This window comes from Protopterus annectens, chromosome 3.part1, assembly GCF_019279795.1.
Source record: "Protopterus annectens isolate FY-2018-M chromosome 3.part1, PAN1.0, whole genome shotgun sequence".
In the NCBI taxonomy this organism is placed as follows: domain Eukaryota; kingdom Metazoa; phylum Chordata; order Ceratodontiformes; family Protopteridae; genus Protopterus; species Protopterus annectens.
In genome coordinates, this window is record NC_056732.1 from 1,568,964,776 (window position 1) to 1,568,978,826 (window position 14,051).

The 14,051-nt window shown below is 35.4% G+C and overlaps 1 protein-coding gene across 1 annotated transcript in view; it reads right to left on the minus strand.

Annotated features, from left to right (window-relative positions):
- LOC122797809 (vomeronasal type-2 receptor 26-like) overlaps positions 1 to 14,051 on the minus strand; it is a 153,230-nt gene that overhangs the window by 124,785 nt on the left and 14,394 nt on the right. Inside the window, exon 3 of the mRNA XM_044066331.1 lies at positions 13,805 to 13,950. Coding sequence (XP_043922266.1) covers positions 13,805 to 13,950 — 146 coding nt within the window. The remainder of the gene's footprint in view (positions 1 to 13,804; positions 13,951 to 14,051) is intronic.

Genomic DNA, 14,051 nt, shown 5'->3' on the forward strand with positions numbered 1-14,051 from the left:
GCAGAATTAATTCCAAATAGTATCCTGAGGAATCTATATCTTCCAAATGGGGTACTGAATGTAGTCAGTAGTGAAGATTTGCGATCAAGCATCACTTACCAAAATTAACCTTTTGCATCTAAGACAGTAAAAACAGTGGCATTCAGTGTTAGGGCTGCAACTGCCTTGACTGTACGCATAGGATGATGCAGTCTCTTTAATGCTTTGTTCAAATCTCTTGGGTCAGTGCCTATTCTGATTTCATCTGAGCCTTTTTTGCAGGCTGCTACCATGGCTGACATCCATTCAGTAGATTCTGTAACTGGACATATTATACCTTGTTGCACCATTTTATCCACTTGAGCTTTGACTGTATTCTTGCTGGTCTGACCACTGGACTGACCTGTGGGTCTAACTTCATAGAATACACAACTGGAAATTTGCCTAACTTGTCATTGAAAACATCAGCATACTCTAAGAAAATAGCATCAGTGAAATTGGAACTGAGACGTGCTTATATGATGAACTTCTTTGGTAAAGGAAAGGAGATTCATTCTCAAACTGTCTCCGAGACCCAATAAAGACTGCACAGGTCTTCAGCCTACATAGAATAGTAAGCTGTAACAGTTCCTTGCCAAATAACATGAAAGCACTACTGAGCTTTTGATTTGAATTTCTTCACTTCCATAAGCAACAAGTTTTGCACAACTGGACACATTAAGTTGTTCAACAACTCTCACCTTAGCAAACGTGTCTGCTGACATAACATTATACTTTGAACAAGTGTCTACTTTGTGCTCGGTGGATTTACCATTTATCTGGACAAAATACTTAATTCTTTGCCAATAAATCTACTGCATTAATCTTTTTACCAATTACTGATGCACCATCTACATAGAAAGTAGGGTTTCAACTCTCTATATGATCAACTTGCTTTTTTTACGTGACCCTTCTTTATAACTGTGTGAGGTTTACTTGATTTGCAAAACTTTTGAAAATGGTTCCATTTTTTACACTTGTGGCATTACTGACCAAATGCTAAGCACTTTTCTCTTTTAGACTCATGATTGGCACCATGATTGCAACAGTTAACAATAAGCTCAATTTGGGTTTTGCTGACTCACTCTTGTACTGCACTGAGCATGTCCTTTTCACTGAACTTGTCTTGGAACTTGCTGGAAAACTATGGGTTTTACCTGCAACATCCACAGGGGTTACAGCTGCCATGTGCTTAGGCCTGCTTCTGCTAGCCACGTATTGTATGCTGTCTACATTTGCTCTGGAGCCTGCTGAAACCATACTCTTATTACTTGCAAGCATACTTGCGTGCCTTTCTGTAACTTCATGGATTTGACAAATCTCAGTAGCTTTGTTCATCATTAAGTCACTGTCATGAAGCAAAATCTTTTTCACTGCAGCACTATTAATACAACCCACACAAGCCTGTCCTTTATTAACTCAGCTTTTAGATCACCAAACCTACATGTTTTGGCTTTGTTTTTGAGGTAAGTTATATAAGCAGCAAATGTTTTTTTCCTAGGTTTTGATCTCTTGTGTAAAACAAATGCCTCTCTAATGTAACATTTGTCTGGGGGTTGCACGTTTCTCTGAATTTGTGTTTCAAACACTCAGGGTCTTCCCTTGATTCAGCCTACACAACAAAATAATGGGTTTCCCCTTCTCCTTCATATACTGCTGGCACACACACAAATGAATGCACTCTTTCAATGGTCTCTGACCCTGCTAGGTTTAGCAAAATGAATGCCCTAGTGCATGCATCTTTGTCAGAATAAGCTGCTTGTATAAAAATATTGTACTCTTGCTCAAATATTCACCAATTCTCTGCAATATTCTGATCGAATACAAGTGGATCTGGTCTGCAAAATGCCTCTGCCATATTAATGGCAGGTGCCATAGCTGGATGGCACAGTGGTGCAGTGGTAGCATTGTTGCCTCACTGCAAGAGGTTCTCCAGTTAAATTCTCAGCTTGAGTGCCTTCTGTGTGGTATTTACATGTTCTTCCTGTGTTCGTGTGGGTTTTCTCTGATTACTCTGGTTTCCTCCCATGTTACAAAGACATGCATCTGGAGTGTTTCTTCCCGGGCCTCCACTGAAAATTGGCTTCATTCCAAGTCGGACTTTCCCAGTAAACAAATGTAAAATAAAAATATAATAAATAATACATACCAGTGAAGGCTTTTGCAAGTCTGCCCGAACACACACACACACTTATACATATGCCAGAAATTTATACCAGTACTTGTAACTATGCCCAATAGCACAACAAGCTCCTGAATAACTGAATTTTGTGAAATAAGTCTCCTGAGCACAAGAATACACTTGAAATCACTGAATTGTTGCACTTTGCACATAATAAACTCTTCAGATGAAATGCACAGTAATAAACATACATTATAAGCACTTTTACACACTTTGAGATACTTCGAAAAACTCTATAGTTATGCTCTGAATAGCTTCAGTTATGCCAAAACACAGTAATTTGCCAAAAACATGCAGTCACTTTGCTTTATTTACACTTAATGTACCCTTTTTGCCCTTTATTATATCCATTTTCTTGTTTAATCCCTTTTCATGCGCATTATACTTTTCTTGTGCTCGTTTTACTCTAAATATGTTTGCTTTACTTTAAACATGCTTGTTTTGCAATTCCAAGGTAATTCCAAATCGTTTATGTGCTTTTATAATAATTGTTTTATCCAATATCTTAATTCTGAACATTTCTTTTAATTAATAAACTTGTTGTACCTCTTGTTTGCATAATAATGCGTTCTGTGCCCTTGTAGTGCTCCGTTTTATCTTTTTGATAAAATAAACCATTCATGCACTTTTTCATTAACTTTAGTTCGTTTCTGGCCTGTTTTTGTACTCAGTTCACTTAGTTTACCTTCACTGTTAACTCTGCACCTCGTAGCTCTGAAAAGCAGTCTCTGGAATCCTTGTTCTGACAGCACGTCACTCATCTGGTCAGGATAAAGCAGATGAACATTTATGAATTCTGTTCAAGCAGATTTATTATGTGCAACCACATCAGCATTCACACTCATACATGTTGACACTCTGGCTGCACTCAAAATGGCACTGAAGCTAGCATGTGCTTCCTGTTTGTATGCACGTGCTGTCCTTGGAAATGCTACTTAAAGGTATAACACACACACTATTCTACAATAGTAAATAAGATGAAGGCTATCACTAGAAAAAAATCTGTTGGCCTCTAATTTAGTCTTCACAATATGTAAAAGGTTTTACAGAATAAGCTGTACAAATATGTCATAACCAGGTGCTGAACTTGTGAGTGTTTGTAAGTAAATAATCATAACATCATGGTAATGGGATTATCTCACTGAGTACATTTTCAGCAGAACTAGATTCAAGAAGATCCAGAATTAGTAATATTGTATTCTTCATCTGTTTTAGGGGGTATCTTTTAGGTGATTGTTCCTCCATGGAGAATAACAAACTTCTATTTAATTTTACCCTTGTGATAATTTATCATGTAACCTAGGAATATTAAATATTTTCAAATCTTAAACTGATGAGATAGTTAACAATGTTTTTATGTCACATAGTTTCCTGTATGTTGGTTTTATTATTGAATCCCCAAGGGCAAGTACTGCAGTTCTTTCATCCACATCTACTAAATTGACATTCTCTATCTCCAAACTTCACATGGACAACATCATGTTGATTTGAAGTTACTAAGTTAGGGTCATTGTTTTATTTTCTTGGATCACTATGCAGGCTGTCCTCTAGACCTATATTTTGCTCTAGAACAGGAGTATTACATAACTCATACATAACCTCTTTACCTTTTTACTAATTGCATCACAGTGTAGCACAGTTTCTTTATTCACTAGTGTATGTTTTTTTTTGTCTGATGGCATAATAATAATCTTGGGGCAAAGTACAGATGGCAGCTGGATGTCAATGTGATCTGTTGCCACAGAATTATTAATTCTGCCAAGCAAAAAATCTGAATATGAATCATTATTGTCAAAAACATCTGTTTCACTTGCTTGAGCACTACTCTTTTCTTTATGAGAACTCATTACTGTTTGTGATTTTTTAAATTTCATCAGCTCTAGGTGTATTAGTTTTCCTTTTCTTAATGTGATATTCACTTTTGTTTTTCTCCTTTTTGGCCCTGATTTATGTAAGTTGTTGTGGTATGTATGACAAATCTGAAGCACACTTTGTGATTTGTTACTCTTTTTACTAGAGCTTTATAGCTTTAGAAGCTTCATCAGAACTGACATTACTCTACTTATTTTGTAAGATGTCTGCTTTATTATCTTCTTTTCAATACCATTGGTACAAATGCATTCAACAGAATTAGCTATATCTTTACCTTCTAATATATAAATCAGCTCTTGTGATCTGTTACCATTTGCGCTAGTGGTAGCTTATTTTTTATTCTTTATATATATACCCTGCTTTATGTTAAGAATTTATGCTTCAGCAAGTCTTCCAGTCTATGAAGTATTGAGAGTTTCTATATTAATAGAGATTTACTTTAGAAAAAGTGAAAGCATTAGTGATAGTAGTTGTAAAACATGGTGTTAACTTTTATATCATAAAATTAAACACAATTCTATTAAGCACTTATTTCATGGAAATGATAAATAACCAATGATGTGAAAACCTAAACCAGATATAAAAATGAGATGTGAATATTCCACCAGTAATAAAACTACTCAGGTATAATTAAATTCAACCTGACAAAGAATAAAATACAATTGTCAAGCAATGTCAACTTATTTTTTAAATGCTGACAGTGAGAAACAATACATTAAGAACCTGATGTTAACTGTTAATTTCAACAGCAGAGTAAACAAATTTCTCTCTCTAATTGTGTTTACTGTTTTAATAAGGTAAACTATTATTACGACAGAAAATATTTGGTATATGCTAGAAGTACAACACTATTCCAGTAAAATCTGTAGTTCTATTGTATAAAACAACCATCTCTTCAATAAGCAAACTTTGGGACTTAATTTCATAAACAACTTTAAACAAATAGCATTTTACTATTAAAGAAGCTATTTTTACTTTTGTACCATAACAGATTTAAAATGCTAATATAGTTTGAAAAGAAAGGATAAAAAGAAACTATAGACGCAGCAGTGTAATTTAACAGTGTTAACTTTATCCTGAATTTCCTGATATTGATTCTGCCATTCCGCTAGTATCATGGTGTGTCAACATCTCATGCTGACTTGACAGAGTATGCTTTTTAATAAAATAACAGGAATAGATTTACTGCCAAATCAATCAATACTGCACTAGACAATCTGGAAACTAAAAACAAAGGGCTCCCTTCATCTTAAAAAAGATGAATTAAGTCTGCTTTCTAAGTCATTTAGAGAAAACTCTATTCCTGTTATCCTTGTCTGGTGTTGTTGTAGCATTTCCTTGAGGGTGTCAGCCTGTTTTTGAATGCTTGTTTTAAGATTTTCCAGGTTCTCTTTAAAATCATCCATATTCAAAGACAACTCCTGCAGGGTAGATGCCATCTGTTGTAGTTCCTTCTTTAAGGCAGTATCCTGGTGAGAATTCTTTGAGTTGCTCATTTTAACAAGTGAATATATCTCCAAGCCTTTTGACACAAAATTATTTGTAAAACTTCACCAAAGTTTCTAATTATGTAAATTAGTCCTTAATCTATAATATTTTATACTTTGAAGAAAAAGAATACTTTTTCCTGTCTTATTTAACTCATTATATGGAGCTCTAAAATACTGCTGCTTTCAGTTAGCCATTCAGGCTCATAGGTTCATAGGTTGGTACTAGGCTATCAGCCCTAGGGTCTATACAAGCCTAGCCATAACAATTAACTGGCTATTTCTTCCCACACTATTTACTTCTCTGGACCCCTGTCTAGCAAGGTGACTGACGTGATCCCTGGGGTGAATTTCCTTTCTCCCATCCAATCGTCAAGGTTCCTTTTGAAGAGGGCCAAAGAGGCACTCTGCTTGACATGTATGGTCAATCTATTCCAGAGTCTGGGGAGTCTCTGGGTCAGGAACTTATCCCTCCAGCATGTTTTGTTTATTGTGATGATAAGGTTTAGATCCCTGGAGCGTGTGGCTTTGAGGGATTGGGATTTCTTTAAGTGTAGCATGTCTAACAACTCTGGGTTTGACATGGCCTTGTATGTTAAGCAGAGATTGCCTCTGAGTAGATGATATGCAACAGAGTATAGCTGGAGTTTTTTAAGGTGGTCAGCATAGGGCATCTGCTTTAGGCCTGTGATTCTTTTAGTGAGGTATTTCTGCTGCCTTTCCAGTTGTTGCAGATGTCTTGAGAGGTACATACCAAACCGGGCGTTGTATTCTATAATGGGTCTAATGAGGGATGAGTACAGTGGGACAATGACCTCCTTTTTTCTGGATGAAAAGCCCTTAGTGCTGAGGTGTGCCATGTAGAAGGATTTCCTGACTGTTGTGGCAATGTGGTTATCGAAGGTGAGATCACTGTCCACCTATGTCCCTAAGTCTCTTATCACACTTTCAGCATTTAATGTACTGCTACATATATGGTAATTCACAGATACACGTTTTTTTCCCAAAGGGGATAACTATACATTTCTTGGCATTGAGCTTTAGCCCATGGCTCTGGCACCAAGCATCTGTTTCTGTAAGGCCCTTTTGTAGAGTATCCACATCATTTGGGGATTCAGTAATGGCTCCCAGTTTGCAGTCATCTGCGAACTTTGTTAGCCAGAGTCCCTTAGTGTTGGCCTGTACTTCAGAGAAGGAGATGCCAAACAAGAGCGGTCCCAGGACTGAACCCTGAGGTACTCCACTTGTCACTTGTCTGGAGCTGGATTTGGAGTTGTATACATTTACATTGTGGGTTCTATCAGTAAGAAGACAAATAATCACCATAGAACGCCAAAGTTTAATGAAGCTTTCGGGCTCTCAACCCTTCATCAGCATACACAATTATTTAATTAATTCCATTTATATAGAGGTATAGTTAATATCACATGATCAAAACCAGCCACTAAAAGTCACAACTAATAAAATACATTAATATAATATAAAAAAATATATATATACAAAAAATGTAATTTATAAAAATTATATATACATGAAATTCAACAAATAATAATAATATTATAAATTGTCTTGCTGTCGTTTCACTAATACTGGTTTTATACTAGTAGCATTGTTGAGGCCAGGACTCACATCAGCTTGTAGTCTGATTATCCATTGTAACTCCTTAAGCTCTAGTAAATTATTTATATCACCACCTCTTACCCCTAAATCAACTGTATCTATGCACCTGAACTTAAACCTATGTGTTGCATTATCCATTATATGCTTATATAAAGCATTTGTTTGCACTTTCCTGTTTATCTCTGATTTATGTTCTATGACCCGATCTTTGAGCCTTCTTGTCATTTTTCCTACATAAAACTTATGACAATGCATACAGGTAGCCAGATACACTAATTTAGATGTATTACAGGTGGCTATACATCGAAAATCAAATCTAATAGTTACTGGATGTCAAAAATATTGATCTGCTTCTAAAATATCATTGCAACAACTGCAATTATGACATCTAAAAGTACCTATTTTACCTTTTATTGACTGTGGTTGTTTGCTAAAATCCTTATAACACAACATACTTTTTAGTGATTGTTGATTTCTATACGCAAAACTAGGTTTCGGTCCTATAATTTTTTCAATTTCTGGCATGGCCATCAGTATTGGCCAGTTTTTTCTATTATTTTACAAATTTGATGTGTGTACCCATTATATGTAGTTATGTACCTAATTTTATCATCCTTTACCTTTCTTTGTGTCGTTAATTCATATGTTATTTCTAATGGTAGGGCAGTAAATACAGGTTTATAATCATGAGTCCTAGCATGATTTACTTCCTCAATAATTTTTTTAATCATAACATCTGGGTATCCACTTCTTATAAATTCATCCTTCATTTTTATTATTTCATTAGCATATAGATCATCCTCCATTGTTAACCTACTTACCCTAATTAATTGTGACTTAACTATGCCACCAAATATATGTGTTGGATGCATACTAGTTCTTCTCAGATATCTTGTTATAATATTATTATTATTTGTTGAATTTCATGTATATATAATTTTTATAAATTACATTTTTTGTATATATATTTTTTTTTATATTATATTAATGTATTTTATTAGTTGTGATTTTTAGTGGCTGGTTTTGATCATGTGATATTAACTATACCTCTATATAAATGGAATTAATTAAATAATTTTGTATGCTGATGAAGGGTTGAGAGCCCGAAAGCTTCATTAAACTTTGGCGTTCTATGGTGATTATTTAGGTTCTATCAGTAAGCCAGTTAGCAACCCATTGGGTGATGTAGGGATTAATGCCCAGCTTAGTAAGTTTATCTATGATTCCAGAGTGGGGGATGGTGTCAAAGGCCTTGGCAAGGTCTAGATAGGCTTACCCTTGTCCATTGCTCTGGAGACTGATTCGAAGAAGTCAATCAGGTTCAGGAGGCAAGATCGGCCCTTCACGAACCCATACTGGGTGGGGTCCAGTGTTTGAAGGTTGCCAATGTCTTTGTTTATAAGTTCCATGAAAATACGCTCCATGGCCTTGCAGATAAGGCTTGTCAGACTGATGGGATGGTAGTTTCCGGGATCCAAGGTGGATCCCCCCTTGTGGAGTGGGATAACTGTAGCTCTGTGTCACTCATTGGGCACGAAACTTGAGGCGAGGCTATGATTAAACATGACACTTAGGTGAGGTGCCAGTTCATATTGTAGTTCATGTAGTACACAGCCCGGGATGTCATCTGGTCCCATGGATGCTGTATTCTTAGCTTTGGAGTGTGTGTTATTTACCTATGTGGCCGTTATTACCGGAATTTGGCAATCTTCCGGTATTGAGATGGGCCATTTAGGGGGTGAGAGGGGGGTGAAGTTGGCACTGAATTGATCTGCCAGGATATTGGCAATAACCTTGGGATCAGTATATTTAATGCCATTCTGTTTTAGCTCAGAGCAGATCTGAGCATTGCCATTTAGATTCTTGACATAGTTATAGAATGCCTTGTGGTTGTCTTTGGAATCTTTGGCAATTTTATTTTCATAACTAGCTTTGGAGGATTTTATGAGGGATCTCAGTTTCTTACTGAGGCTGGTAAGGGAGTTTTTTGCATCCTGGGATTTTCCTCTTTTCTGCAACAGTTTCTTCCTTTTGTTGTAAAGTTTGTTTATGGCAGGGGACCACCAGACTGGTTTCCTTTTTTTGGATGAGAGCATCTTGGTTCTATTTGGGATGGCACGATTCATGCATAAGTGGATGTACTAATACAGTGCCTTAGTGTAGGATTCAGCAGTTGAACTTTCAGTTCCCGTCTGCATGGGTGTCATGAAGTTTGTCACTTCTGACTTGAGTAGCATGAAGTTGGCTTTGGAGAAGTTTTTTATGGAGGTTTCCTTACTGGGGGGGGGGGGCTATGGATTAGTTGATCCAGGGCATTGGAATTTATTAATTGCAAGAACCATTGGGCAAAGGTGTTGGTACATGAGTAGTTTTCCCAGTTAATGGCAGGGTAGTTAAAATCACCCAGTATTAGGGTATTTGGTTCTATCTTAATATTTTCCACTATGAACCTATGAACCTATGAACAGGAATAGAGGTTTCTCTAAATGACTTAGAAAGCAGACTTAAGGAAGAGGAAACACAGAAAGAACTGCTTCTTAAACAAAACATTTGGTTGGTTAATAAATTAGATGACTTGGAAAATAGGGAGAGGAGAAATAACATCAGGATTTTTGGATTACTTGAAAACACAGAAGGTGAGGATATTATTTCCTTTTTATCAAGCTGGATCCCTGACTTTTTAAATTTAAAAGAAGGACTTTCCTTTGGCATTGAAAGGGCACACAGAGCTATTGGGAAACTTGCCACTAACTCAAACTCTCCTCCTAGGTCAATAATTATCAAATTTATTTCATACTTGGACAAGGAATTGGTTTTAAGATCTGCTTGGAGGAAGGCACCTTTAAAATATAAACAGAGCCTGATAAGATTTGATAACGACTATTCATCTAGAATAATGGAACAAAGGAAAAAAGTGCGGCCAATGATAAAGTTTCTGAAACAAAATAACATCAAGGCACAACTTGCATATCCAGCTAAGATAAGAATACTGTATGCCAAAGAGATGAGGACTTTTATTGACTTAAAGGAAGCCTCTTCGTTTATTCAAACTAATAATGTGATTACTTTAACAGAAGATATGGATTGGATGTCACCTTCTCTCAAGAGAACAAAAGAAACAAATGCCTGGACAGATGTCAAAAAGAAGAAGCAAAAAACTGATAGTGTTACAGCCAAATCTCTCAAAGCATCTACTATGATATGAATTGTTTTAACATTACTTTAAAGAACCAATTTTACTGCTTGGAATTTTAAAACAAAGGTAACTAACTACTGGAATCTTTATCTATATTTTTTTGAAAATAGATGACACTTGAGAGTTTTCACATTACCTCAGGTATGTAAAACAGGGTACTTTTCTGTCACAGAAGGAGGGTTATATAGCACATAAAATATTTATACTGTAAATCAACATACGTAGTATATGTGTATTTTCTCTTAATTTTCTATTTTCTTTCTCTCTTCTCTCTTTTCTCATTATTTATTTTAACTGCATCTTGTCTCCCTTTCTAAATTCTCTCCTATTTACTAAACTAATATAGTCTGTATATATTTAATAACTCACTATCTATACATAGATAAATAATAGTCTAAAATAATCTAGTCTTAAGGTAGACTAACTGGAATAGTGAACTTAATTAATTGTTATTACAATATTTATTAGATTAATGATGGTCACTGTTATGCTTATTGGGATTGGGGACATGTTCGTGATTAACTCTGAAATATTCCATTCAGGTACATATGTCCTTTGAATTATTTCCTTTTAGTATTAACAAATATATATATATATATATATATATATATATATATATATATATATATATATATATATAAAAGGAGGGAAAAATGTACTGTTGGTTAAGAGAAGTGAAGCTTTCTTCACATTCTATTTGCGTTGCCATAGCAACAGTAAACAATTGCTGCCGTTTCTAAGGACACTGTGAATCTACGAAGTGCATTTAGCCTCACAGATAAATAATAAGAAAATTAATGTTGTTTAGTTATTAAAATGAAAAACAACCTAAACAAGGTAAAATAAATACATAATAGGATTATTTGTAAATATTTTATGATTTATCCTCACAGGATTACATATTCCTGGAAACACAACTGAAATGTCCCCAAACTACATGTGCACTGAAATGTAGCTGCTTGATTAAAAAGTATTACTCACTTTAACATGTAATAATACATATAATAACAATAATTCCTCATTTAAAGATATTCCACATCTAATAAGTTTTCTGTATGAATTTATATATAATAGTTGTGAAAAGAAAAATTCCATTTCAAATCTATATAAAGAGTTAATAACATATAAAACAATTCCCAAACCATCATACTGGCAGTTCTTAACAAAAGGTCAGTCATTGCAGTTAACAGAAGAAATTAAAACTAACATCTTACTATCAGTTAATTACACCTCTAACACACAGTATTGGAAAATATTTAACTGGAAATACTTACATAGAGCATTTCTAACACCAGATAGAATTAAAAAGATCAGTACTGCTACAAATGTTTTTTGCTGGAGGTGTGAAAAGTCAAATAAAGCAGACTGGATTCATATTTTTATGAATATAATAAAATTAAATCATATTGGAATGGAATCAATCATTTTATAAGCTTTATTTAATGAATCCTTTACCTTAACTAAAGTATTGATAATTCTATATGTAAATGAAGGTCCCTACCTGAATAAGACAAATATGTATTTGTTATGGACAATACTTTCTATATCTAGGAAATGCGTAACAAGAAGGTGGAATTCAAATACACCCCCAACCTTGGAAGAATTCTACACTTTACTGAAGACAACTGCATTGATGGAAATAAAAATCAAAGAACTACAAATCTATCCCAGGCCATTGGTAAATAATCCTTGGAAGAAGGTTATATCTTTGTTGGGCACTCTGCAATGATCAATATTGTATCTCTGATAACTGATCTGTTAATTCTATATTTAATAACATACAGTGTATATAATTGAAAGTCAGGCTATTGTAAATATTGTATATAGTTGTTTAAAATGATATTTAAAATATTATGTAAATGTTATTGTAATTGAAAATAAAAAAAAAAATATTTGAGGAAAACAAAACAAAAAAGATTAATGAGAGCAAAATTAGAGAGGACAAACAAATAAATACAAATTTTCTTTGATAAAAACACCATCCACCAATATCCAGTTGAGAATGTAGACTTTTAAAGCAAATAACTGGAAGAGTCTGGTTGCCAAAGTAGTAAATTAACCAGTCTGTGTGTCAGTGTGTCTGCTTGCCTGTGTGGATGAGAGTCAGACTGTTGGTTTAGGGTGTATGCCAGTGTCTGTGTAGGGTTTATGCCCATATGTGTACGCGTGTGTGTGTGTGTGTGTGTGTGTGTGTGTGTGTGTGTGTGTGTGTGTGTGTGTGTGTGTGTGTGTGTATGTGTGGGTCTCTCAAAATCAGCTGGGAAGAGGGGAGGGTACAGAACTAATAGACCACTGAGGATGATCTGCCTTTGTCACACAAAGGCTATGTCTAAAGGGGGAATGGTAAATGGATTTGTTGATAGGTAATGTGGGGGGCAGCTCAAGACCCTTGCATTTACTGCAGCAAGAACACTATTTTGCAGTAGTGGTACTCTGTGTGTGTGTGTGTGTGTGTGTGTGTGTGTGTGTGTGTGTGTGTGTGTGTGTGTGTGTGTGTAACTGTGCTGGAGGGAGTAATATGTAGCTGCGTTAGGTCTGCAAAGGACCTGTGTTGTTTCATAATGCAACTTGGTACAGGTTTGCCTATGCTTCATTGATGAGTACTTGGTCTTCAGCATTTTGCCTATGCTTCATTGATGAGTACTTGCTCTTCAGCATTTTGCCTATGCTTCATTGATGAGTACTTGCTCTTCAGCGTTTTGCCTATGCTTCATTGATGAGTACTTGCTCTTCAGCGTTTTGAGCCAGAAAATGAATGCTACTGTTCATTTTTAAGTGCAGTGTGTTTTATTGTGCAATCTAGAGGTGCACTACTGGAATTTTCCCCTTTTCCTCACTGTAGTGCAACTGTGGAGTTGATATGTACAAAAATAGGGGTGTATGTTGTGAGAAGTCTCCCATATGGGGTGCAGGGGGGGATTTCCCCCTACAAAAAATATGTTTTGCGCCTTTTCTTTCTTTTTTTTTTAAGGCTTTCAACTTACTGTTTTCAGAACTGAATTATCTGAAAAGTGTAACTTGCTTTATGTTCACTTAAATGAATGTACTCCAATGAGCAGTGTAGAATTACTCCAGTTGAGTAATTCATCATCATGGAAATTCCCTCTTAATCAGATGTTGACCTATGGGACTGTGCTTGACTGTGAATATCTAAATGGAAGAGCAGAGCAATGTGTCCTACTCAGTGCAGAACAAGTTGTCCTGTAATGCCAGTACGTATGCATCCCAGACAATGGTTAATTGATTATAACTCATCATTTTTTTTATTGCTTAGTAATATAACTTGCATTATTCACAGTCCTATCCAAGGTACTTCTACAACTGATAACTTCTTGCATTTCATGGAGTTTCTTTACCTATACATTTTTACATACTCTATGTAGAGAATGTTTTACTTAACAGGGACTTTAGATGATATAGTTTACTAACCAGTGTGGTTGGCAATTTCTCCTTCTGAGCATTGGATGCAGTCAAAACAGCAAATAGGATGCCCTGGACGATTAGCTTTCCGAAATCCCACACTGCAGGTTTTACTGCATACGGACTGTGGTGCCTGGGTAAAAACATGAAATGTACTATTAGGTGGCTTGCATGTATACAACAAATTATAAGTTTCTTTAAAATGTTAATTATAACTGAAAACTTATATTATGCCAATATGAGTAGGGCGGAACTT